General features: G+C 51.2%; 3 protein-coding genes across 4 annotated transcripts; 1 reads left to right on the top strand and 2 right to left on the bottom strand.

The window, feature by feature from the left end:
• The first annotated feature begins 1,401 nt into the window (after window positions 1-1,401).
• LOC122364925 (transcription activator BRG1-like) lies at window positions 1,402-15,509 on the top strand. Of its 2 annotated transcripts, none has more exons than XM_043335736.1 (23): window positions 1,402-1,641; window positions 1,906-2,312; window positions 2,543-3,107; window positions 3,379-3,713; window positions 4,060-4,266; window positions 4,593-4,754; window positions 4,961-5,257; window positions 5,602-5,742; window positions 6,153-6,364; window positions 6,751-6,875; window positions 7,387-7,679; window positions 7,883-8,125; window positions 8,446-8,559; window positions 8,682-8,920; window positions 9,165-9,314; window positions 9,662-9,794; window positions 10,130-10,287; window positions 10,691-10,811; window positions 11,102-11,410; window positions 11,755-12,002; window positions 12,447-12,576; window positions 14,419-14,593; window positions 14,963-15,509. In XM_043335736.1, exons 1-23 carry the CDS (start codon window positions 1,434-1,436, stop codon window positions 15,073-15,075), a joined length of 5,085 nt encoding a protein of 1,694 aa, XP_043191671.1. In that variant the 5' UTR covers window positions 1,402-1,433; the 3' UTR covers window positions 15,076-15,509. The 2 variants fall into 2 exon arrangements, with proteins under 2 accessions (XP_043191671.1, XP_043191670.1); XM_043335735.1 differs by having other exon boundaries at window positions 5,596-5,742.
• A 2,369-nt stretch (window positions 15,510-17,878) lies between these two features.
• Window positions 17,879-18,882, bottom strand: LOC122364906. Its single transcript, XM_043335714.1, has 3 exons — window positions 18,879-18,882; window positions 18,635-18,681; window positions 17,879-18,203 (listed from the first exon to the last, which is right to left on the bottom strand). The coding sequence occupies exons 2-3, from the start codon at window positions 18,679-18,681 to the stop codon at window positions 17,936-17,938; spliced, it is 315 nt and encodes a 104-aa protein (XP_043191649.1). The 5' UTR covers window positions 18,879-18,882; the 3' UTR covers window positions 17,879-17,935.
• Window positions 18,883-19,747: 865 nt separating this feature from the next.
• LOC122364926 (glycine-rich cell wall structural protein 2-like) lies at window positions 19,748-22,111 on the bottom strand. Its single transcript, XM_043335737.1, has 3 exons — window positions 21,224-22,111; window positions 20,814-20,857; window positions 19,748-20,519 (listed from the first exon to the last, which is right to left on the bottom strand). Exons 1-3 carry the CDS (start codon window positions 21,230-21,232, stop codon window positions 20,030-20,032), a joined length of 543 nt encoding a protein of 180 aa, XP_043191672.1. The 5' UTR covers window positions 21,233-22,111; the 3' UTR covers window positions 19,748-20,029.
• Window positions 22,112-26,084: the final 3,973 nt, after the last annotated feature.

The raw sequence follows: 26,084 nt of genomic DNA, 5'->3' as shown, positions 1-26,084 counted from the left end.
ATCGCTTACAATTTAGTAGCTGCATTCATTCATATTTTGAAGCATGTGCGTCATACATGGCTAAGAGACATATAACTTTCAATTTTTGTTCGAAAATAATAGATTAAACACTGGGTGCTGCTGACAGAGGCCTACAGCAAATCAAAAGTCATTAATTTCATGCTAGCGCGCTACGTGCATGAAACATCCAAGAAAAGAACAAGAACTTCACGCTGAAAAATTCACGGATTGCGTAGTTAGTTATGCGCGTGCCGTAAACATTATTTGGGAATGGTCGGAGTGGAATGTTTGATTGTTCATAAAAAGGATTTAGTTGATGCTGTAATAGTTGTTTAATAGTTGTTATAGTGAAAAACTGCTGATTACACCTTTTCATGTCCGTTCTTGAATCTTGATCTTAAAGGAAATAACTTCTGAAGGTCCTGCCCCCCGCCCCGCTTGTTTGCTCCCGCCCCTTTGGCCTCCACCCCAATTTCAAATATTGTTTATTTGAAAATGGCTCACCTCCAGTAATAATAGTTATTATTGTCAATTAATTTCACACCAAATACATGTGAAACACAGCCTGAGCCCTTCCAACTACACAGGGCTGTTCGGGTCCTTGAAGCTGAGCATAGATCTGTGCCGCGTGCATCATACTTGAGTAATGTCAGCCACCTGGCTCCGCCCACTCTCAGCTGGCACACCACGGCCAAGCGTTGCTGCTGCCTTCCACCTGTAGTGAACCGTTACGCGGGTGGACTGGACTGGTGATTGTGGCTCAAATTACAGTTAAATTGTGTTCAAATGTGGTAAATAGCAATGTGCCACTGAAAAGAGTTATAATGATGCCCAAAAAAGCATAGAAACCACTTACAATAAGAAATATTTGGTGATAAACTTTCATCCGCGCGACTTTCGTCTCCTGCAGCACCAAATTTCAGGCTGCAGGAACAAGAAGTAGGTATGCTTCAGTAGGTGACATCACACAGGTGATGACGCAATGATGTGGGCGGGACTAACGGGCGACATATCGGACATAGCCCTCACTGCACATGCGTGCTGCAGCATATTTCATTTTGGCTGCGCAGCCGAACAGCCCTCACAACAAGTAGCCAACAAACAATTTGATTTATTTAAATAATGAATTTGACATTTGAATGATGCCTGAGTCGCCAGGCTGATTACAGAATACTGATTCAGTCCTCCAACTGTCCAATTGAACCCTGACCTTGCACCAATTTTTGTGACCTGGTGACCTGACCTGAGAAAACTGAGAACTGAAATTTTCATGGAATAGGTACATCAAAAGGATGCCCCAGATTTATTACTTCTCCCTCCTCTCCCATGACTGGAACTTGGAAGATTTAGTAGGTAATTCCCGCCTCTCCTGTGACTGGCTGGTTTATTGACTCCCGCTTGTTGCCGTGACTCTGGCAGAGTGACGGTCGGTGATGTCCGACCAGCGATCCTCAGTCTCGCCGTCCGGGGCCGTGCCCACCCCGCACGGCGTCGGTCTGCCCCGGGGCATACAGCACCAGGCCGGGCCCGGGCCGCCGCTGGCCCAGCAGTACCCGAGCATGGCCAGCCAGCAGCACCACTGGCAGATGGCCCAGCAGCAGCAGCAGCAGCAGCAAACCGGAGGATTTCAGCAAGGCTCTGGTAAGCATGGTCGGATTGCCGGGCCAATTCTTACGTGAAAATACATGATATGATTCACTCTGTCGCCCTAAAGCATTCTTATTCGATATCGTTTACATTTCTTTTGTAGATAATTCACTTCAGTTTTTTTTAAATGGTTGGTTTGCTAATTAAAGCGATAGTCTAGTTTAAATAAAATGCGTGCTTGCTGGTCTTTAAACATTGAAAGCTCTTTGCATGTCGCTCGTGTTGGAATATTTTTTACATGTATGTATCCGTTTTCAGACGGCGGTTACGGCAGCCTGCAGCACCCGTCCCCGTCCGGCCTGCCCCAGCACCTGTCCCCGGGCGGTGACCCGGCTCACTCCCTGCACCCGTCCGGACCGGGCGCGCACCACCAGTCGGCCGGGATGACCCCGCCGGCAGCCCCGGCCACCAGCCTGCCGCACCTGCCGGCGCCGGCCGGCCCCGCCCACCACTACTCGGGAGGACAGCACTTCGCGCCGGGCCGGCCGGCGGCCGCGGCGGCCGGTCCGCCGGCCGGTCAGTCGGACCAGGAGCAGAGCGCGCCGGGGGAGTACAGTCTGGGCGCCCTGCACGCGGCCATTACCAACATGGAGGAGCGGGGACTGCAGGAGGACCCGCACTACGCACAGCTGCTGGCCATGCGTGCCAAACAGCTGCAGAGCCAGGTAGGCACGCTCTGGGTCCTTGAGGCGGTGACAGACTGGCGAGGGGCTTGCTGAGAGGTAGCAGAGACTGTTAGTGGGACCACTGATAAATGAAAGAACTGCCGAGGCTGATGAGGGAGGCCGGGGCTGTCGCAGGATCACTGAAGAGCTGCAAGCGATCATGTGTATTGTATATTGATTATGCATTTGTGCTGCGCGGAGCTGACTCTCGTTTTTCGTTTTGTTTACAGCAACATCAGCAACAGCAGCAGCAGCAGCACATGAGCCCCCAACAGATGTCACAACACATGCAGCACCAGCAGCATCAGCAGCAGTCCCTGCCACAGCAGCAGATGCCGTCAATGTCACAACAGCAGCCAATGTCTCAACTGCCGACGTCGCAACACCAGACCATGGTCCAACACAGCATGCCCCAGCAGGCTGTATCAATGTCACAACAGCCCATCATGTCACAGCAGCAACCCATCTCACAACAATCCATGTCACAACAGCAGCCGATGGCTCAGCAGGCAATGTCTCAGCACCAGCAGCATCAGCCCGCGCCTCAGATGGGTCAGCAGCCCCAGCAGCAGCCGCCTCAGGCCGCCCAGCAGTCGCCCAACGGGTACCGGGCGCCGCCGCCGTCCGCCGCTGCCGGGACGGGAGACGGCCGACCGTCCCCGGGTCCGGACCGAGCCTCGGCCAGCGTGTTCCAGCAGCCGCAGCTGCAGCAGCTGAAGGCGCAGATCATGGCGTACCGACTGCTGCTCTGTAACCAGCCGATACCGAGCAACTACCTGAACCTGGCCATCGCAGGTGAGGTGGCGATTGGGGTGGGAGGAGTGGTGACGAGGAAGGGGGCGCGCAGCTTTCTCGTCATTTTTATAAGTTTCATTGTGTTAATTACTTTTATCAGTAAGCCATTTTCTGCTGATGTCATGTGTGTTACACCAAATTTGTTCTAGCACGACGTCATTATCATTCTGTCTCGATTTTGCTACCTTCCTGTGACATTTTCTAGGAGGTGTTTTAGTTCTTCTATGTATGTACAACCGCGTGTTCATCCCAAGCCATGTCTGTCCCGCAGGTAAGCGTCAGGCCGAGCAGCCGTCTCCACAGCGGCCGGCGGCTCCTCCGCAGACGCCACCCCAGCTGGGTGGGTACGGTGGCGGCCGACCGGCGGCGGGGGCGGCTGTGTCGCGGCCGTCCGGCCCTCCGCTGACCGCCCCGCCGGCCGCTGGCGGACCGCCGCCGGCGCCGCCCGCCGCTCCGTCCCCCGGCGCCGTGCCGCGCGCTCAGGGGCCGCCCGCCGGGCCGGCCGGGCCCGCGGCCGCCGCTGTGCCGACAGCAGGACCGGCCCAGGTACCGCCGCCGGCCCAGCCGCAGCCGCACGGAACCATGCAGCCGCTCAAACAGAACCGGGTGAGCACGGGGCTGCCTAATGTCGAAGTTCCGTTTAGCCGAGACGGCTGGACGCTGCGTCCATGTGCATATTCTTGCTGAAAACATTGCTTTGATTTGATTAAGCAGATATTACGCAAATGTATCACGATTCGGAAAGCACGGAAACGATCTATCACGTGAAGTCGATAGCATTAGCAGTCATTCACTCACAGTTTAGTTCCGCATTCTCACTGCTTTTATGTGCCGCAGGAGATCACTGTTTTCATTGTCTTATTTCTTCATTACCATGCTGTCTCCCCGCTGCTGCCCTCCTTCAGCTTGGTGCCCTTATCCCAGACTTGACTCCCATGCCTCCCCCCTCCAGGTGACCCCCGTGCGTCGTCCGAGCGGGCTGGACCCTCTACTACTGCTGGACGAGCGGGAGACTCGCCTGGCCGAGCGCATCTCCCTACGTATTAACCAGCTGAGCCTGCTGCCCGGGGAGCAGCTGCCGGATGATGTGCGCATGCGCTCTCAGATCGAGCTGCGCGCGCTGCGGCTGCTCAACTTCCAGAGACAGCTCCGACAGGAGGTATGAGATAATAGAGGAGGAATAGGAAAATGGACAAACTTTACTGTTGAATTTGCTAGCTCGTCAAGAAACAGCTGGTTGTGTTGTAGGTTGAGTATCATTAGTGGATGATCTTCCCTCACGATGGAGTTGATATTATGTGTTAACTATGAACTGGATTTGGTTCACAGTTCCGCGATTCAACAAACAGGTTTACCGGCTTACGTTCGGGCATTTGGGATTATATCGTCTCCTTGCTTTTCCATTACATCTGATATAGCTGCTCTCGCCAGCTTGATGAAGTTTCGTAATCTCTGCTGACCTCTGTCCCGCTGGCCTCCGCTCAGGTACTGGAGATGACCCGACGCGATGCCACTCTGGAGACTGCCACAAATCTGACTGCCTACAAACGTAAGAAGCGTCAGGGTCTGCGCGAGGCCCGCATCACGGAGAAGCTGGAAAAACAACAGCGATATGAGGCCGAGAAGAAAAAACGACAGAAACACATGGTGAGTAACAGACTCGTCGGCGTCCGAGCGGTCTCGTAGAGGTTGACGTTTCACGTTACCAAATTATGATTGGTAGGATACTGGGTGGCCTCTGTCATACAGGCAACAGAAGTTAGTCATTTTAAGCAACGTGCTTAATTTCTGGCTTCATTATCATGGTATTAGTAAGTATTTCTGAACTTGCAACCGCTCTCCCCGTTGCACAGGAGTACCTGGCGGCGGTGCTGCAGCACGGCAAGGAGCTGCGCGAGTTCCACAAGGCCGGCCAGTTGCGACTGCAGAAGCTGAACCGCGCCGTCCAGGTACACCACGCCAACACGGAGCGCGAGAAACAGAAGGAGCAGGAGCGTATCGAGAAGGAGCGCATGCGCCGCCTCATGGCCGAGGACGAGGAGGGCTACCGCAAGCTGATCGACCAGAAGAAGGACAAGCGTCTGGCGCTGCTGCTGCAGCAGACGGACGAGTACATCGCCAACCTCACAGAGATGGTCAAACAGCACAAGGTAGGCCGATAGTTGCTGCCGAATTATTCAGATGCTTGGGGTGCCTGCTGAAATTCATTGTGACATGACGCTCAGTATTTAGGTAGACAATTTGTGCGCGATGCGTTTTTTATCTCTTTGTTGAAGATGTTCCATAGAAAATAAGGTGTTAGACAAGAGGTAGCGCATATCTTGGACTTAAGATGGATTTGATAGCGTAGGCATTTTTGTGACGTTTTATGGAGGCGATAGATAAACATGGAAAAGTCGTCTTTAGCTTTTTTTGCTTGATTCCCTCCCTACCCGCTGCTTCATTCTGCACCTTGTCTGACCGAGCCCACCCCCATGTGAACTTCCTGTTCCAGGCGGAGCTGCGCCGTAAGAAACTAGAGCACGCCCGAGCCCGTACCGAGGGGGATCCCAGCCAGCAGAGGGTCATTGTGACCAACACGGAGAGCGGTCTGACGCTGGCCGGCGAGCAGGCCCCGCTGGCTCACGAGCTACAGGTGAGCTAACAGGGGTGCGCTAGGCTGTGTCATTGATTTCAAGCGCAGCAGCAGCTGCTGTGCAATAGGTATTCTGAGTGCCGCTTTTCGACCCTTGTCTCCCCATCAGGATGTGAATAGTGGCTCAGCCTAGCTGGCGCGCCGTGGCACGGGCTGGATTGTGTTAAACGTTTAGCGTGTCTTCAGATCTGGCTGGCGACCCGCCCGGGCTGGGACGGGTTAGATCCTGATGGGTCCTGTTGTAATGTTTGCCGTGCCTTCAGGCCTGGCTAGCGGCCCACCCGGGCTGGGATGTGGTAGGCTGTGATATAACGTTCCCCGTGCCGTCAGGCCTGGCTGGCGGCCCACCCGGGCTGGGACGTGGTGAGCCGTGTTGTGTCGTTTGACTGACGTGTGTAATTTGCTGCCAGGCGTGGCTGGCGGCCCACCCGGGCTGGGACGTGGTGCCCGATCAGAACCTGGACGACGATGAGGAAGCCGGAGAGGAAGGAGCCACGGAGGAGGAGAAGGCCGGAGAAGAGGGGGAGAAGGACGGAGGAGAGGGGACGAGCGAGACCACCGTCAAGACCCACGCCGTCGACGACGAGTATAAAAAGGCTGAGGGGGAGGCCAACTATTACAGGTACGGACAGACCCATCCCCCTGCCCCGTCCCCTCCCTCGCCCGCCCCGGTCCCGGTAATGTCCGAAACTACCGTAGTGCGGCGAGATAGACCCCGATCGAGAGCGATGCATTGTTACCTCTCAGTGGTTCTCTCTTTGGTTATCGATTGCTGGACTCGATCTCTCTGGACCCGTAGTGAGTTTGCCATTCTCTCAGAGAGTAGCATGTGTTCCGTTCGCTGAGCTACTCTGTCTCATTTCATCTCTGTCAGTTTTTCAGTCTGTCTCTCCGGCTCTGTAGTACGTTGCGGGTGCATGTGGCGGCCGCCGCGCCGGCGCGCCCCCTCCGTCCCTCACTCTCTCTCCGACTCTCTGTGGCTCACACGGGTGCTCTGTCTTTCACCAGTATCGCGCACGCCATTCATGAAACGGTCACCGAACAGGCATCCATCATGGTCAATGGAAAGCTCAAGGAGTACCAGATCAAGGGTCTAGAGTGGCTGGTCTCACTCTACAACAATAACCTGAATGGTATGCTCGCGGAAGAGGTGACCGACTGGCTTCAATGGCCTGTTGGGCTACCTTCGCCGTGGTTAAAAGCAACTGTGTGGTGTCGCGATTGTTGTGTTAGTGTTGTCTGCAACGCACCAGCTTATTCGTTTTTAAGTGCAGAAAATCCAGCTTTGTTCTGACTTTGGTGTTCGTTTTATTTTTGTTGGCTTGTTGGATGACTATATAGATATCACTTTCACGTGGGCTGCTTTTCATGAAAATCATGTTTGCTCCCATTATTCTTGTACTCCAATATCTTTCACGTTTGCTTGATGTGATATTATGTACCTTCACCTCTCACGTTCGTTTTTGACGTCACAAAATCATTATGATTTGTCTGTGTGGAGCTTGTTTCGTCATCTGTCCTGCCTTCAGCAACATGCGTTTTCCAATAGCCGTGCAATTCGTCCACGGTCCACCAAAACTTCACGGACCAATTCAGCCACTCATTTCCACCACATACAACACAACCATCCCCCGCCGTCAACAGGCATTCTGGCTGACGAGATGGGTTTAGGCAAGACGATTCAAACGATCGCGCTCGTCACCTACCTAATGGAGAAGAAGAAGGTGAATGGGCCGTACCTCATCATTCTACCGCTGTCCACCCTCTCCAACTGGGTGCTCGAGTTCGAAAAGTGGGCGCCCTCGGTGCGCGTGGTCGCCTACAAGGGCTCACCGGCCGCTCGGCGGCACATTCAGAACCAGATGCGCGCGTCCAAGTTCAACGTGCTGCTCACCACCTACGAGTACATCATCCGGGACAAGGCGGCCCTCTCCAAGGTTAGTGGATGGATCTCTGCTGGTATTGTGATGGTTGGGTGGTTAGCGGCTTGGATTTACTCTCTGGTTTTGTTGTTGTGTCTCGGTTGTTTGACGTTAGTTTTTTATAAAAAAAAAATGCATCGAAAATATTCGTGCGATAAGTTATTTATCGTGCGTGTCAATCAGCGCTGCTCACGGGACTTTGTGACGCGCGCCCTCAGAGCCGATGGAAGTACATGATCATCGACGAGGGTCACCGAATGAAGAACCACCACTGCAAGCTGACGTTTGTGCTGAACACGTCGTACAACGCGCCGCATCGGCTGCTGCTGACCGGCACGCCGCTGCAGAACAAGCTGCCCGAGCTGTGGTCGCTGCTCAACTTCCTGCTGCCATCCATCTTCAAGGCGGTGTCCACGTTCGAGCAGTGGTTCAACGCGCCGTTTGCCACGACCGGAGAGAAGGTGGGTATCGGACTGCCGCCCACTCGTTCGCCGGCTATCGGCCGTTTCCCGCTGGATATTATCCAGTCGGTTATCGATCACCCGTGCTGATGTTAGGTGTATGGTCAAAGGGTAATGTTAACGGGATTCATGTGAGTTCATGGTTGTAAGAGGAGGCAAACGTGTTTCGAGATGGCACCAGTTTTTGGCATTTTGACGCGACCATGTTTGCCGGCACCTGCAAGGTGTTTGTCTTGGCCTAGACCTTGAGTGTTGGTGGAACCATCCTGTCCCCTGTCTAGAGTGTCTATTTGGCCATTGATTCCTATTTTCGGCCGCAGGTGGAGCTGAACGAGGAGGAGACCATCCTCATCATCCGCCGTCTGCACAAGGTGCTGCGGCCCTTCCTGCTCCGCCGGCTCAAAAAGGAGGTCGAGTCCCAGCTCCCCGACAAGGTAAGGCGGACGCTGGCTTTGCCTAATTTGTAGATATGGCAGTGTTTGTGCTGCCTCGATGACTTTGTGATGGTTAGTCTTATCAGTACCGCCTGTGTTTACGCCCATCGCTCCCGTTTCAGGTGGAGTACATCATCAAGTGTGAGATGTCTGCCATGCAGCGCCTGCTCTACCGACATATGCAGAACAAGGGCATCATGTTGACGGAGGGAAAAGCCAGCGGTGGCGGCCGCGGAGGCTCCAAGGCTCTCATGAACACCATCATGCAGCTGAGGAAGCTGTGCAACCACCCGTTCATGTTCCAGCACATTGAGGAGGCGCACTGCAAGTACCACGGCTTCACCGGCAACGTGGTCACCGGGTGAGTGATCTTGGCGAAGGGTGGCGCAAAGAGGGAGACGTTCAGGGTAGAGCTGCGGGTGGTACAGTCGATGTTGGGTCATGACATGTACGGAGGTAACTTCGCTGTGATCCTGCGGACTCGCTTTTATTGTTTTCTCCGCTGTTTTGTTGCTACCTTTGTCTATCCTACTAGGTGCTATCTACCTCGCAGTTGTCTACCCTACAGAGATCGGCTTGGTTCGTAACCGCTGTCTTTCCTGCAGCCCTGACCTGTACCGTGCGTCGGGCAAGTTCGAGCTGCTGGACCGGATCCTGCCCAAGCTGAAGCACTGCGGCCACCGGGTGCTGCTCTTCTGCCAGATGACGCAGCTGATGGCTATCATGGAGGACTACCTCAACTACAAGGGATACAAGTCAGTACTCAGTCTGTTGTACCTACTGTCGTTGCTGAACTGGGGCCTCCTGGTTCCCTGTAATCTCGAAAACATCAGGATACAATGTTAGATTAATTGTTTTAGTGACAACATACTTTGTACAGGATGACACTGATGAATAAATAGTCCCAATGCCAACATCTTTCGCTCTCTCCTAGTAAATACCTACCATTTCCATTCTTCTTCGTTGGAACGAAACTATTGTCTCGACGACAATAATTCTGACTATGTTTGCTCTTAGGCTGGCTACATTGAACTGCGTCTAGTGCAAGTGACGGAAGGTGATGCATTCTGTCTGTATTTATTCGATGTTGTTACTCCTTCAGGTACCTGCGACTGGACGGAACCACCAAGGCGGAGGAGCGCGGCGAACTGCTGCGGGCCTTCAACCAGCCCGACTCGGAGTACTTCCTCTTCATGCTGTCCACGCGAGCCGGAGGATTGGGACTCAACCTGCAGGTCTGTGGGGGAATCTGCGTGCTGTGGAGAGTCCTACCTTCGCCGTCCTAACGGAAGAGCCCACTCGGTCGGTCGATTGGTGTTGCAATACGGTTGTAGTTGCCAAGTCTCTTCCTCCCTATAAGCTCTCGTTATTGCGAACATAACGAGCCCCATAACACTGTTATTATGGGGCTACAATTCACCAGCTATGGGGTAGTTACTGCCCCATAGCTGGTGAATTATACCGACTTCATGTCTGTTAAGAGTCATTCTGGTGTTACGTTGTGTGTTCTCCATGCTCTGTAAGACCCAGTGACCATTGTTATGACGTCTTCACCCTCTCTGTTTCCCAGACGGCTGACACGGTGGTGATTTTCGACTCGGACTGGAACCCGCACCAGGATCTGCAGGCGCAGGACCGCGCCCACCGTATCGGTCAGAAGAACGAGGTGCGCGTCATCCGACTCATGGCCGTCAACTCGGTGGAAGAGCGCATCCTGGCCGCCGCCAAGTGAGTCATGATCATTACGTTGGGCTTGTTCTTTGTTCTTTTCTGTCCCGTTTCATAGGGTTTCTGAGGCTGTGAAGAGGTTTTACTGCTAGCGTTTTTTTTTTTTTTTTAACTCGGTGGTGCTGTTGTTTCAGACACTTTACTCATACGCCATCCGAGCGTTCTGTGGGCGCGTGCGTTTCTTCCTAATCGTAGTATTATGGTAGCATTACTGTATTCTATTCGGGTACCTAACTCAAACCTCGTCATCGATTTGTCTGGCGGTGTGATCGGACATTGTAACTTCCATGATATTTCATTATCGGAAAGGTAACGGCGGCCTCCTCTGATATTTCTTCTCGTTTCGACGATAACCTCTGGCTTCACCTGATCTGACTGACACCGTCGCTGCCGCTACCGTCAGGTATAAGCTGAACATGGACGAGAAGGTGATCCAGGCGGGCAAGTTTGACCAGAAGTCGACGGGCACCGAGCGGCGTCAGATGCTGCAGAGCATCCTCCAGGATGAGGAGGTGGACGAGGAGGTAGGTGGATCCGCCGCTAGTCCTTGGTAGCCAACTGGGAGGGGAAGGGAGGAGGGTCTGCTCCCCAGCTCTGATGACCGATGGACAAGCTGTGGCTGGTGGCCAGCTGGTGCCGTGTCAGCGTGCACTTGTCTATCGTATTCTATGTGTGAATATTAGCAGCTCTCTTCCCAAATCTACAGCGTATGACACACAAGAGGGCGGCACGTAACCTTTCTCTTTTCCGCTTATCAACGTAATGCCGCAACCCGGAGGTGAAAAATCATAACCACCTCCCTCACTGTCCCCAGGAGGAGAACGAAGTCCCAGACGAGGAGACGGTGAACCAGATGATCGCACGGAACGAGGAGGAACTGCAGATTTACCAACAGCTCGACCTGGAGCGGCGCAGGGAGGAGGCCAAACTGGGCACGGCGCGCAAACCGCGGCTGATTGAAGAGAGTGAGCTGCCTGACTGGCTTGTGAGGGACGAGGCGGAGCTGGATGAGCTGACAGCCGAGGAGGATAAGGAGGATTTGTTCGGCAGGGGGAGTCGGGCCAGGAAGACGGTGGATTACTCGGACCAGCTCAACGACCGCAACTGGCTGAGAGCCATCGGGGTGAGTGCCGCAGACGGTATATTGGGCGGGATTAGGGGAGGGAGGTGAATCGCTGGCAGGGAAGATTGGCGAGATAATGGCTTGTATTTAATTCCTGTAGTGCGGAGCAACGATCTGACTTAGCATCAAACACTGAGCACTCTGCGTTTTTATCAACAGGTGAAAACCACAAGGAGGTTTAGTCTGCGTCATTTTAGCCATTGTAAATGTGCTGCTTACGGGGATCAGCCCAGTGTCTCATGGTGGCAGTGTCATGGTAGGTACGCATCTTCTATGCGTCTAGCGGATCACCACCGTTCTCACCAGTCGGGAATCTAACAGCCGGCCGTATCCTCCGACTGCAGGCGGTGGATGAGGACGGTAACGAGATACTCGAGGACGAGGAGGAGGAAGAGGACACGGGCAAGAGGAAGGGTCGGCGCAGCGGCGGCGCCGCGCGCTCCTCGGGACCCGGCCGGAAGAGGACCAGAGAGGACGACGAGGAGAAGCCCAAGAAGAAGCGCGGACGGCCGAGCGGAGTGCATGTCGTCAGTCCGCGCATGCGCAAAGCCATGAGGAAGCTGATCCAGGCGCTCATCGACTGCTCCGACCCGTGAGTTTGATCGTCTCGGGGGACCAGTGATGCATTGATTAGATTGTAAGATAGATAACAGTCAACGATATATTTTTTCCGAGCTTAAACGGCGTAATTTTTAACGTCAACTTTCAGCAGCTCTGCAATTTGTTGGAAACTTATTTCGGTAGCAGCCTACACCCAGGTTCTGGTCGATTGCTATCTTATCTGACCACTAATACTTTCACAGACCACTAAAGGCAGTGCTAGCTTCTGATGAAAGTAGATCCCAGTCAGCTGCTGTCCAGTCCGTGCAAACCTGTTACCATTTACAATGGGCGCTGTAATTAACATTGACTAGATACGCATTCCTCACCGTTGCATCACTTAGTAACCACTTATCTTTGATCGCGTTAGTGTGAGCTGACCTGACATCTAACATCAGATTTGTGACCTGACCCGCTCTCTCTCTCTCTCCCCAAGCAATGACGGCCGGGCGTTGATCGACCCTTTCTACAAGCTGCCTTCTCGTAAGGAGCTACCCGATTACTACGAGGTTATCCGCAAACCAATGGACGTGCGGAGAATCGTGCACAAAATTGACGAGAGCAAGGTATGTTTCTCTTGTCAGCCGCTGCTTTTCCTAGTCATTCTGTGCTTTTCGTTACGTGGAATATCAATGTGTTCAGCCTTGGAGTGGAAACCTCTTTAGTAGGCTCTCAGTGCTCAGCCAAGGATCACACACCCTGTCAAACTAGATCTAGGATCCGTCGGCAGTTGAAATGTCACCTGGGCACTTTTCTCAAAAGCCTTCACCTTTCATTCGGAATACGCGATCGGTTTCGCTAGCTGTCGATCGATTTCGCTAACTCTTGAGCCGGATATTAAGCCTTATTTACATGCGCGCGTTCAGAGTCGCTCTCGATGGCCGGCGGCCTCTCGACGCCCGGCGCTCAGCGTTAGAGACCCGTCGAACCAGACCCGACCCGACCCGGCCCGGGGTGGCTCTGCCAGGAAGCGGGGCTCACGGCGGCCATACCGGCCCGGCCGGTGGGGACTGTTTATGCAATGTGAGCCGGCCCGGGGATTATCTGGGAGGCCAGGCACGCTCGCGGCGGCCGCTCGGATGTCTCTACCGGAGTACCAGAGCTGTATGAAAGCGGGCGGCGTTTCTAGTCTGAGGTTGGATGGTTGCGATGGGAGTTCGGGCGCGGGTAGAGTGAGAGGTAATTATTATTATCTCACTGCGGTAGGATGATTTAAAGGGACCCTCCCACCTTAAAAAAGTTAATGAATAGGCATAAAAGTGGTGTACCGTGAATCAGAAAGAGCGAAAAGGAACATCTACCAAATTTCACCGAAAAATATTCACCCGTTTTTGAAATATAAGACTTTTATTTTATAACGCGCGGTCAATGGGCTTGATGACGTCATCAGAGTCCGTTAGTGTTAAGAGATAGGGACTACGCTGGTCCCACCCTGCAAGTAAAGGGAAGAAATTTCTTGAACACTATAAAGCTGCGGGGGTAGCGACCAGGATAAATGGTGGTTTCTGAGCCTGGCCGCAAACTTGGCTATCTCAACTCAAAACTAATGTTAAGGTGGGAGGGTCCCTTTAATTGACGGTGGTTTTGCATCCTCGTATGTTGTGTTGAACCTCGGTTGTTGTGTAGTTTAATAATTAATGGGTCTTGTATTTTTGTCGTAACACGACTGGGACATGACACTTAAAGGTGATGAAAGAAGGAAGTCTGTCTGGCTACAAATGTTAGCACATGAGCCGATGCAAGGAAGTTGCTGTCGGAATATAGACGCTCATTTGCTTATCAATAGGTAGTTAAATTTGACATCATGCACTTTGCTTCCGCACCAAGCTGCTTGCTATTTCAACATTAGTGTTCGTTTGGCGTGCTCTCAAACGACTTTTACTCGCGAAACCAGTTTTTTCTAGTAAAGCATTCGTGGAGCAGGATTTAAGGTCATTCGGATAAGTAGAGTACTTTTTAAAGTTATCCATAAAATGCATTCTCCTTTGTTTCTATTGGTAAAATCCATCGGTTTCCAAGTAATTTATTATACCATTTGCTTTTTTCTCACTTGTCTGCGGTACTTTATTGTGGTGTGACCTGACCTGGCCCGGTTTCTGGTCAGCCTTTGACCCGTAACCCTCTCCAAAGACTTACCTGTCCTGTCTTCTAAAGTTGCTAACCTCTCCTCTGCCCTGATCTTTGATCTGATCCGACCCCTTACCTTATATGACCTGGGATTTTGATCCCTGACCTGCCCTTGCCTTCTACCTTTGCACAGACCTCTGAACTCTGACTGCCATACCCCAAGACCTGACCTAAGCTTTGACCTCTAATCTGTCCCAATCTCGAATTTTTTTTTGTCTGACCTGCACTGACCTGACATCTGACCTTGCGTGACCCGACCTCTAACCTGCCTCTGCCGCCAGTACGGCGATCTGGACGATCTAGCCGGCGACATTATGCTCATGTGTAAGAACGCACAGCAGTACAACGAGGAATCGTCGCTGATCTACGAGGACAGTATCGTTCTGGAGCGGGTGTACCACTCGGCGAGACGCCAGGCCGACCAGTACCTCGCCCAGCCGCCCAGCGCTGACGCAGGTCAGTCAGTAACTAGGGAAGGAAGTGGAGGGGCAGGCGGTTGGGGGCGACTCCTCTGTACTCCTCTCCTCTGGCTTCGGTGTCTGGTAGCAATAAAAATTGCACGTCACTGCTAACATGAATTCAGGGGAGTTTTTAAGCGGGGTTGCGGTTTTTTCTGTTATAGCACCATTCTTCAGGATACAATATTTTCGGGACTGGTTCTGTCGGGTCTTGTGACCTGCCAGTCAAGTCATTCCGAGACACTTATCGTCTGATGCTTCCGCAGCGGTCTTCATTTTCTTCTTCCATCCTAAATGACCCTTCTCTCTCCGGCTAGTTCGACTCAAGCTATCTGACTGTCGTCTGACCCTTCTCCGCCCTCCACAGACGAACCCGAGGAGGAGGTCCGGCCTAGGCGCGGCCGCGGGCCCGCCAAGAAGCGCCGTAAGCGCGTGGTCGACGAAGACGATGACGAGGACGATGCGGCGGAGGCCGGCTAGCTCGCCTGTCCACTGCCAGAGTCTGTGTCTGTGCCTGTCCAGTGCCTGAGGTCACCGGGGATCTGATCCACCGCCGAGCTTTCAGCGACCGAGTGTCGCCGCGGTGGACGCAGCGACGGTGTCCGTGTGTGTGTGTGTGTCTGTGTGTGTATCTGTGACGTCACGTGTGTGACGTCCGGGGTTCGGCGGTAGCGTGCCGTGCTTTGTTGTGCCGTAGCTTAGCTTCGGGTGGCGTGCGGTGCGCGCGCTGGCGGCGGCGTGTCTGCGCGCGGGCGGTGGCGGGAGCGGCCGCGATGCGCGGACGGGAGCTTATTCTGCTGAGTGGTTGGAGCACGCGGGTGGGTGGGGGGGGGGAGGTCCGTGAATGGATCGGCGGTGATCGCTAACAGTCGCCTCGGCAGCGGGCCGCAGCAATACACGGTGGTATAACGAGACACGGCGAGTGTTACCTGAGGAGGGTGGTGGCTGCTTCAGTTGAGCGCTATGCTATTTCGCACAGGAGGCCGTTACCGATGAAGGATTTCGTATTTTTGGGTGGTTGGTGAAGTCGGTGACATAGGCAATGAATCGAAAACGCCTAACCCTGATGCGACACACCGAGCATGAACTTGAACAACTTTGCCGATTTCTGCGAGATTTTTACGCTCGTGCTTAAAAATCGGCTGAGGGGTAATGGTAAGCACACTTCGACGTTCAACCACTGATAACGCTAGATTCTAGGCGTAGGACGTAGTATTTGACCCTACGACCGTATTTCCGACCTCAAACATCAGTTGTTCGTAGCGACGCCTGTGATACACACATGGCTGAAAATCCTTAACCCGCGCCCCACTGGGGGGGGGGCTATTTATAGCCCCCCCTCCCGTTTTTCTGCAATAACTTCCAAACCGCTTGACGTATCGACGCCAAACTTTCAGTACCTTTGGCTGCATCAATTTGACACCTTGTGTCAAAATTTAAACTTCGTAGCTACCATAGGTCGGCCGGAAATGACGTCAGAGTGACGTCATGTTCGTCCGATTTCGACGCAAAACATTGAACCACGGCAATCGCTCCCAAGAGCTCAGTTTTTAAGCTAGATCCAATTTCTTTGCATGAAAGGATTCAGAATTGACCGCGCTATCAAACTGCTATCTCGGATTTTCAAAATTTTAAAAATTTCGAAAATTTTATATAATAATATTCAAAATTTATATTTTTATATTTTTTTTCAAAAAGTTTTAGATTTTTCGAAAAAACCGGAATATATGTGACAGAACGCATGATTATGACTAACTCTAGCAAGTTTTAGCTAAATATCTTCAAAAATGGCCAAGTTATACGCATTATTGCAAAAAATTCACAATTATTAATTTTTCAAATCACTTTTTCAGTACGTATTTGACATCGTACATCAATATAAATGGCACCATCGTGTTCCTGAGCTCAAACTGCATCCAATAGACACCTTTTTTGTTGAAAAATTTTAACTTCAAAATTTGACCTTTTTTGACCTGAAAGTGACCTGACCTAAGCTAAATTCGACTCAAAATGACCTCGAATGACACAGACGACATCAAATTCGAAATCTATGGTCTAAATGGACCATAAAACATGTGTCACGTGACCGACGCATGATATAATATTTTCGTGACCTGTGATGACCTGACCCTGACCTGAAAATCAAAGTACAAGTTTGGTACCCTCAAGGTATCTAGAGCATCTGTTCACGAGTGTGGAAACCAAAAATGAGCCTGATCTGCCTTGTAAGACGGCGGCCAGAGCCCAAAATGTGAACAAGCCAAAGTGCTAATAATTTTTACTTTGACCTGACCTGTGACGTCATCGGTGACCTCGAGGTCAATGAAATTAGGTTTCGCTCGACAGTTTTTCCGGGGCTATCAGACACCGTTTGAATTTTGACGATCGGCCCAGTAGTTTCGGAGTTAGGAGGGGGGGCTATGAATAGCCCCCCCCCCCCCCAGTAGGGCGTGTTATACACAGACCCCAGTGGGGCGCGGGTTAAACACGTTTATTCCAACCGCATGGTATTTCTCGCCACTCACACGCACGTCACCAGTCCGCGGCATCAGGTCGAGATCATCTTTACTCTCACTTCACCCTTCAAAAATGCCAGTTACAGAACTCATGTCGGAACATTATGACAGACCACGGATTACCGCTGCATTGCGTAATGCATAAGAAAGTACCTATACACACGGTTCGCTGCCATCTCATTCACGTGCATGCATAATTACGACAGATCAGTCACTTTTACCAGTTTTGTTCTAAAATCAATAGCTCGGGAGATAGTACTTATCAATTACCAAGGTCGTTGCAGGGCCACACCTCTCCCCACATTGCCCCTCCCCTCTCCACCGAGCGGCGTTCTGTCGCGTGCGGTTGGGGGCGCACGCGGACCGTCCGGTTGACCCGGTGTTACAGCTCTCTGGGTCGGCTGGATCTGCCGGTTTGGCCAGTCCGTGGCTGGAGCTGACTGCACAGTCCCACCGGGTAGCTCGGGTCTCTCCCGACGCCACGCGAAATGTGGGGAGCGCCGCAGTAGCACTTGCAACTGACTGCAGCGGTGTTGGCAATCGCTCCAAATGTCTCGATCAATTTCCGATTAGATGTGAACTGGGTGACGGCTTGGGAACGGGATTGCAACGTCGTATCTCATGTGATATCTGAACGTGTGAAATTTCTTCGAGTTTATCAGTCGGAACTTGGAAGCCGTATATTATTTTCCAATAAAGCATTGTTTCACTAATGCCGCGCTAAGAAATGTCAACAAACCACTATACACATTCCTAAACACATTCGATAAATACAGACCACAACCATCCAGTCACTTCAGCCCTCACAGCTGCTTCGTTTCATTTTAACTCCTTCCGGAGATCGAGGACGGAATTCCGACCACATCTCCATCTACACCACCGAGCAGTCCTCCGTAGCCGTCACCGATCTGTTCCACATGTCCTGCGGCAATGTCGGCAGCAAATCCTCCCACCTGGCCACCTCGGAAGCCGCCGGTGGCTCCGAACAGAGCCGGGTCGGCTCCGTCCGGCCCCAGTCCGCCGCCGTTGGCGTCACTGACCACGGCACCGTGCCGGTGTCGCTGACTGGGCCGGCCGAGAGCGGGGCTCAGTCTGCAGAGGAGCAGGGCGGTCATTGTTGGGTCGGTGGCGGTGCCATATTGCAGATGCAGGCAGATGGGGATGAAAAGGACCTTACAGACCGAGAGAGAGAGAGAGAGAGAGAGAGAGAGAGAGAGAGAGAGAGAGAGAGAGAGAGAGAGAGAGAGAGAGGGAGATAGAGTATTTAATAAAAAAAAAATAGTGCCAGTCATTTAGGTGAGGTCGCCGGGTCTTTGTCTCGTATGGTGAGAAACCTAAATATCAATTTCAGTAGTTAAATCGTGAATTTCGTCTAATTTGTGACTTCCTGAAAAAAAATAACCAACGGGTTTCATGCATTGACGTTTTACAAACGCACGAAACGGCTTCAAAAGCATGTGCACATCTCAACAATACGGATCGACTGTTATAATACGCGGATATAAGTTGCTATGTGTACTTACACAAAGCTAAAGACCAGCAGAAGACAAACCGAGAATAGCCTCGTCATCTGAAAGGTAGAGAGCTCGGGTTAACATTTGCGAAAGTGTTCCATTTATTTTGCGCCTACGTATGCACCCATTCCGACACGGAGCCTAAACGTACCTACAAAAATGCAATATTAATAAGTTGACGTGCAATGAAGTGAATAATTATCCACAGTAACAATAGTTATCCACGCTCAAGCGCTCCCACAACAGTTCTTACCGTGTTCGCTGCTGCACTGTTTGCAACTGACCATGGGCGGACGGCCTACCACTTTATACGTCTCCAGCTTGGACGTGGCCGATTATAACCGTAATCCGCCGTCCGGAATCACTAGCCGTTTTAATCCTGACTGATGCAGCCAAACGAGGCTATACGCGTCACACTTCACAGTCAACGGTTTGTGTGTACATGTTCATGGAGAACTGCGCAGGATATAGTGCCCCTAATCCCTTACTTATTGTACGAAGAAGCTTTTAGAACGCTAGGGCAGCCAGTGACGATATTGCATGAAGATTGACCCTATTTCTACATATTGGGAAGACTCAACGTTTTGCTGCGCCATTTCTTGGAGCCATGAACTGATATTTTGTCGTGATTTCTGCGTTATTACATACAAAATATATACAACACCCTGCATCACGTATTTCCAATAAGGTCGACTTAGTTTTATGATGGAAGACATTATCTTCAAGATAAACAATGTTTGAAAATAAATCTGTTGCACCAAAAAAAGCATATAAAAACAAAATTATGTCGTCCGAGAACTATACACATTTCATAGGCGGGAATCTTATTCTTTTCTTATTTGCTCTCTCTCTCTCTCTCTCTCTCTCTCTCTCTCTCTCTCTCTCTCTCTCTCTCTCTCTCTCTCTCTCTCTCTCTCTCTCTCTCTCTCTCTCTCTCTCTCTCTCTCTCTCTCTCTCTCTCTCTCTCTCTCTCTCTCTCTCTCTCTCTCTCTCTCTCTCTCTCTCTCTCTCTCTCTCTCTCTCTCTCTCTCTCTCTCTCTCTCTCTCTCCCTTCTTTATTCTCCTTTTCTTTTTTTCTTTTTCTAGCAGCCGCCGATCCGTCTACGATGGAAAAATGTGGGATATATTTTGTGTTTTATTGTTAAAACATCACGCATCGGCAGTTCAACAAAACTTTTGTTGATCATGCATAACACCAATCAACAAGTATGCTCTGTTACAACTTCATCCAACAACAAAACGAGCCGGCGCTGACTAGGCGATTCACACACAACAAAGAACACAAAACACTTCCGTACTGATGGCAGTGCTTAATAGCAGTGTGGCACGCACCCATCGTATGCACAACAAAACTTCCCGTTATAATTTGCTCCCAATCGACAAGGAAACGAACCAGTGGTAGATCTAGTATCCACCGCCGAATCTCTGGCCGTATCCACCACTGAATCCACGGCCGTATCCACCACGGAATCCCTGGCCGAAGCCGCCGCCGTATCCACCGCTGAATCCACCACCGTGTCCGTATCCGCCGCCGATCTGGCTGCCGTAGTGAGCCTTGGGGCGCAGCACGCCGATGAATTCGTAACCCTCACCGAAGCCGCCGCCCTTTCCTCCCTTTCCTCCCTTTCCTCCCTTGCCACCGCCGCGTCCGCCTTCGATCTCTTCAATGATGACCGTGTGGTAGCCCTTCTGAACGCCGTAGCCCTTCTGGCCGCCGTAGCCGCCGTGGCTCTGGCCGTAGCCGCCGCCGCCGCCGCCCTGGCCGTAGCCGTAGCCCTTGGCGTAGCCTCCCCCGCCGTGGCCGTAGGTGCCGTACGAGCTGATGACCCTGTAGCGACTCTTCTGGCCGCCGCCACCCTTCTTGCCACCGCCGCCGCCTCCGAAGGTGCCCACACTGCAAAAAGATAATTGCCGTTAGGTAATCGTTGAATACAGCTAATGAGCTCAATTCGGTATCAATAATTAATCTCTGAAACGTGAAACAAATAAGATGACAGATGGTCTTCCCATGTCAAAGCGAAATAGGAAAACAAGTTAAGCAGGTGCACCAAATAAACATGGTGCAGCTATAATCGTTACTTCAGCTTCTGAAGCTACTCGTTTAGAAGCAGGGTGAAAAAACACAATCGACCGCAATCGAAAGATGACCGTCTATTCCGAGATTCGATCTTTCGAGGTAAATACTGACCTGGAGTGGACAGCCATGAGAAGGACGCACAGGGTCAGCGTGATCTGAAAAGACAAAGACGCTCGGGTCATGAATGGCGGAAGATACATGAATAGCTGCAATGGTTTTCTTCTGGGGTCAATTGCAACGAGTATATAGCTAAAGTTCTGGTATAAATAAAGGCTATTCATAAGAATGATATTTTTCTAGGACACTTCAGGGGACTTTGGAGCATTATTACAGCATAATTGTTTCTAAATCTATGTTGACTTCTTTACTAAACTATGATTATATCCACGAAAAATATCACTATCGAATATGTTCACTGGTTCATGGATACGATGAGTTTAAAACGTAAGCTCATTCAAAGTAAAGTTCTATGCAGATAGGAGGCGTGCCGTTCGGCAGCGGCTGCAGTGCGGAGCTCTCACCGTCTTCATGTTGCCGCTCGGATTGACGCCCAGTTGCAGACGACCTTTGGCTTATATATACGAAGGACCGACTGACCGGGCGGGTAACAGTGTTCGGCAATACCCGTCCGGCAGTGAATGTGGCCGCTCGTGCTCGGCCGGCCGGAGAGCGTTGCACACCGCCGGCTACGCCCGCTATCATCACGGACCGGCTCGGAACGTCGGACCGGGGCCGCACTGTGAGCGATCGGCAGAACGTCGGACCGGGGCCGCACTGTGAGCGGCGGTCGGCAGAACGTCGGACCGGGGCCGCACTGTGAGCGGCGGTCGGCAGAACGTCGGACCGGGGCCGCACTGTGAGCGGCGGTCGGCAGAACGTCGGACCGGGGCCGCACTGTGAGCGGTGGTCGGCAGAACGTCGGAATGGGGCCCGCACTGTGAGCCGTCGGCAGACGGTCGGACCGGGCCCGCACTGTGAGCGATCGGCAGAACGGCGGACCGGGGCCCGCATTATGAGCCGTCGGCAGACGGTCGATACAGTCCCGTCACTGCTCAGGGCATCAGTGAAAGCTTGCGCTTAGATTGTGTAGGCTGGAATATGCATCTGTTTTCAGTTTTAGTATTTGTGCTTCGTAAGCCTTCATGGGGGATAAGAGTCGGTTATCGAAAATCCATGAGCTTGAGTGAGAGCTCAACTTTCCTCGCAGTCGCAATGCATGGTCTTTCTGCTGCAATACTTTCATCAATTTCTATGGCTGGAGACTTCCACACGCGGGTAAGTCGCGTGTAAGTGGTTTGCGGGTAAGTTGGCGTTTATCTCGCGTTTAAGTCGGCGGGTAACTTTGCCCGGAGACTTCCATCTGCGGGTAAATAGTTTGTTCGCTAAGTTAGCGAAGGAACTTACACGCGAGCCACCCCATGTATTAAGTTCGCGGGTATCTTTTCGGTGGTGCTTTTTTTGGTCCTTAGGGGGTTTTAAAAGTTTATTTCTGTGCAAATTTTATGTGCAAGTGATAGACAATAGTGCAATAATCTAGTTCTGGCCTTTTCAGCCAGTTCGGCCTAGCCGTTCGGCTGCTAAGATTAGACGAAGTTGAGGTCACCTTTTCATAGTACTGACTACTGAGGCCAGTTTTACCAACAGAAAAATAGCCGCCTGGCGGAATTTTTCGCCTAAAGGCCGATTCACATACGGATCGAGAGCGGTAAAGCCCTATCCGCTTACGTGCTTATCGCGTTTACACTCCGTATGTGAAACGGTCTTCAGGCAAAAAAAAAAAAAATCCGCCAGGCGTCTATTTTTCTGTTGGTTAAACTGGCCTCTGTGCTTGTTGAGGGGTTACAAATTACGTATTTCATCACTGCAAGTATCCAGATGTTTTCAACAAGTCATACATGAGTAATCAGAGCAATATTTGAGTTGACAGAATTGAGGATGTAGGACTCAAATTTTCAAATGCGGAGGTATTAGTCTATTTCCATCGCACCTATCTCCTTGCCACCAGCTGCTATTTCGTAATATTCGGGATAGTGAGATGGGATTCGTATCGCATCCGCAATAATGTGATCGTCGAGCCAGCCAGCTAGTGTCGGGCCCCTGTCGTCGCACTTCGCGTTACGTGTCAGTGGGGCGAGGACCAGCTCAGTGGAAGCAATACGAGTGACCGGTCAACAACCATGGACAGGAAGAAGAGGAGCAGAAATTTCAGTAGTAGAGACATGCATTTGTTAGCCGATGTCATGAAGACTGAAGTAAAAGTCATCGAAAATAAGCGACACGATGGAAGGAGTAATGAAGAACGAAAACGGTCTTGGAAGAACATTGTTACAGCCTGTAATGCAAGGTCAGTAGAAAAATGGGACTAGAAAGCTCTGACACAGCTCTGGAGAGATATGAAAAGGACGGCCAGAAAGAACTATTAGCGGTTTAAACGGCAGCAAATGGGCACTGGTGGTGAACCGGATCCTGCGCCGTTGGAACGTCAGCCACCCCCGCGACACGCACATATTAAACTGATCACTCGGTGATAATCGTCCTTTGTGTGGCATTGAATTGGACACCGACGACGCCTCACCGGTGAAGTGACGGGGCGGGGGTGAGGACGGGGGGTGACGGAGACGAACCGACGAGGGCAGACGAGTAATCTGAGATACGGCTGTTGCAAGATCATGCAGTAGACCGGCGGTCGGCCATACGGAGTGAAATAACACAAGGCGATTAGCATTATTGATGCTGATTGGCACGGCTTCAAACGCTGTTCTGGTTAGGTTAATGCATCACCACATCCCATTGTTACGGCTGTACTCATTGCATGTGTAAAAACGCTGATTGGGGGCCACCGGCCCCATAAATAACGGAATTACGCACTTGTTCATTGGACCAGCTGATCGCCGCATCCCGATCAGCTGATCGGGAAGCCCTTTAAACTGGCGTGTAAGTCGGCATTTAAATATTTACACGCGTGTAGCTACCCACCAGTTAACCGCGGATGGAAGTCACCGGGTAAAAGTTGGTGGGCAGCTACACGCGTGTAAGGAAGTTAGCCACCAAAATAAACGCGAGTTAACCGCAAACTGGAAGTCTCCAGCCTATATAACGAAAACCAGCCGGACAACATGCGTCGTAAAACATGTTAACACCTAGCTTTAGACATAAGACATAAAGACATAAATTTGCAGTACAAGAAAGAGTCACTGGGCCCCATACTTGGTTGCACATTTGCACAGTCTGTCAAACTGCGTGCCACCTTTCCGCTTTTCTCCCTAACTTTTGTGCGTGAATTTGGCACAAAAAAGCGACACATTGCACGCATAAAGCATACACCACATTACACAACATTTCGCCATTTCATCACTTCATCAATCATCATTTCGTCACAACTCTTCCCCGCCCCTCACCCCCCCCCCCCCACGGCCACACACTATCATCGCCAAAGGCCACACAAGTCCACTGCCATGCAAGGCATCTCCAAACAATTCATAATTTTTGAAACAGTTATCTTTTTAGCTGACATTGACTTCAAAGTACTCAATGTCTGACACTTATGGAATATATTCGCCAATCGCCAATCACTGTTTAGCATTCGACACAAAATTACCTCGATACGTGCGTTTACAAAACCCGGTCAATGCAATGACCCGAAAATCGGGACCTGTTAGAAAGTCGTAAAGTGTGGCTGCTATGTGGTTTTCCGGGGTGCTGATCACGAATATCGTGTTAGTTTTGATCAGAGGTGATGTCTTTAGGCATTTGGACCAGGTCGGGTTAGGTCAGGTCAGGTGAACCGGTAGGGGTTGTGACGGGTATTCGTAATACATGTCAACCGCCTCTGACAGCTTCGTAACATGTTACGAAGGCACCAAAACTACTTCGTAAATGCTCAAATGGTTGCTTAATTCGAATTCAGCTCCAAAAACTAGCCTAGAAACATGTAAAACTCGAAAAAGTGAGCCGAGGTCACCCGAGGTCACCAAAGGTCAGTGACCTGACCTGACCTTCAGGTGACCCTTACACCCGCCCTAATGTATGGGAGCAACATCAAATCACATGTTTGAACGTTTGAAACCACGAAAAGCTTGCAAACACGCGGCTAATGCGAGCCGGCAAACGCCGAATCGCGATTCCGGCCAAACATGGTCTTGGAAAAGAGGTCACAGGTCAAAGGTCATTTGGGTCAGGGTCATGAAATTTTCAGGGTAGGTGTAAAATTGATCAATGCGAGGGTGTTGAAAGTTTCGTTGCGATCGGCCGATTTTTACGCGAGTTATTTGCGAAAAATCTTAGGGGTTGCATCAACCCCCCCCCCCTGTGCCGGCGAGGGTTAAGAAGTATCGACGTGAATACCAAAGTATACTTACGAAAGAAAATCGACTTACGAAACCGACGTGAATACGGCCCCTGGCCTTAACCTGAAAGATTCGAATTACAAGTTCGGTACCCTTAGGATATCTCAGGCATATACCAAGCAGTGCGTAAAGAAAAAATGAGCGTGATTTTATTTGTAAGCCGGCGGCCAGAGCCTAAATTGTGAACAAGGCAAAATGCTGATAAGTAAAATCAAAGATGTCCAAATCAAGATTGTCCAAACGAAAGCAAACTTTTTATTTTGTATGAGCCGTGACCAAATTAGACCACCGTATGCTGAGCACTAATCTCATGACGCATGTTATATCCGGTGAGCCTCATGTTCATTCAGTGAGCTTCCACTATAACTAAGTACAAAAAAGTTAACGGCACCTAAACGATGGATTGATTCTCGCAAGCCACACATGACACGATAGACAGTCCGCCCCCTGCCCATAATGCCGCCAAGGCTAGTAGACGGTGGAAACAGGATCTATTGCAGTCTCTTTCATCAGCTGGCCGTACTGCCTACCCCCGTATACGGCGTATCTATCCGGTTCGCCGTCCTCCAGCTCCATCGGTGCCCTTCCAAGGCCGTACAACAGGCCAAATCCGGTCTAACTGGCAGACTGAGTGAGTGAGAAGTGAGACACTCACAGCTCACGAGAAACCTGTCCGTCTGGGCACCGGACTAATGGAGAAACAAGTACCGGGAATGGCAGGTCGGAATGCTGCTCGAGTGGTTTATTTGTGGTGGTGTCAACAGTTATTAGCGAGAGATTTTTGTGATACCACGGAATATATAGTCTACGACAGTCGTAGTCGACTGTCGACTGTACGACTGTCATAGACTATATTCCGTGGTAATACTTTACCAATCTTCTTATAGAAGATATACCTAAGTAAGATTATACTACGCATCACAACGCTATTAAGCAATTTCTCTTCATAGTTAACATAGCTGGGAAAGTCCTTTGGTCATTTTTCTGAGCTTCGAAACTACCGGACTGTTTTGCACGTACGAACGGGGTTTTGCAG

Source organism: Amphibalanus amphitrite, unplaced genomic scaffold, assembly GCF_019059575.1.
Source record: "Amphibalanus amphitrite isolate SeventyFive unplaced genomic scaffold, NRLGWU_Aamphi_draft 000707F_arrow, whole genome shotgun sequence".
Taxonomy (NCBI): Eukaryota; Metazoa; Arthropoda; class Thecostraca; order Balanomorpha; family Balanidae; genus Amphibalanus; species Amphibalanus amphitrite.
This window is presented reverse-complemented; position numbering and strand designations above follow the sequence as displayed.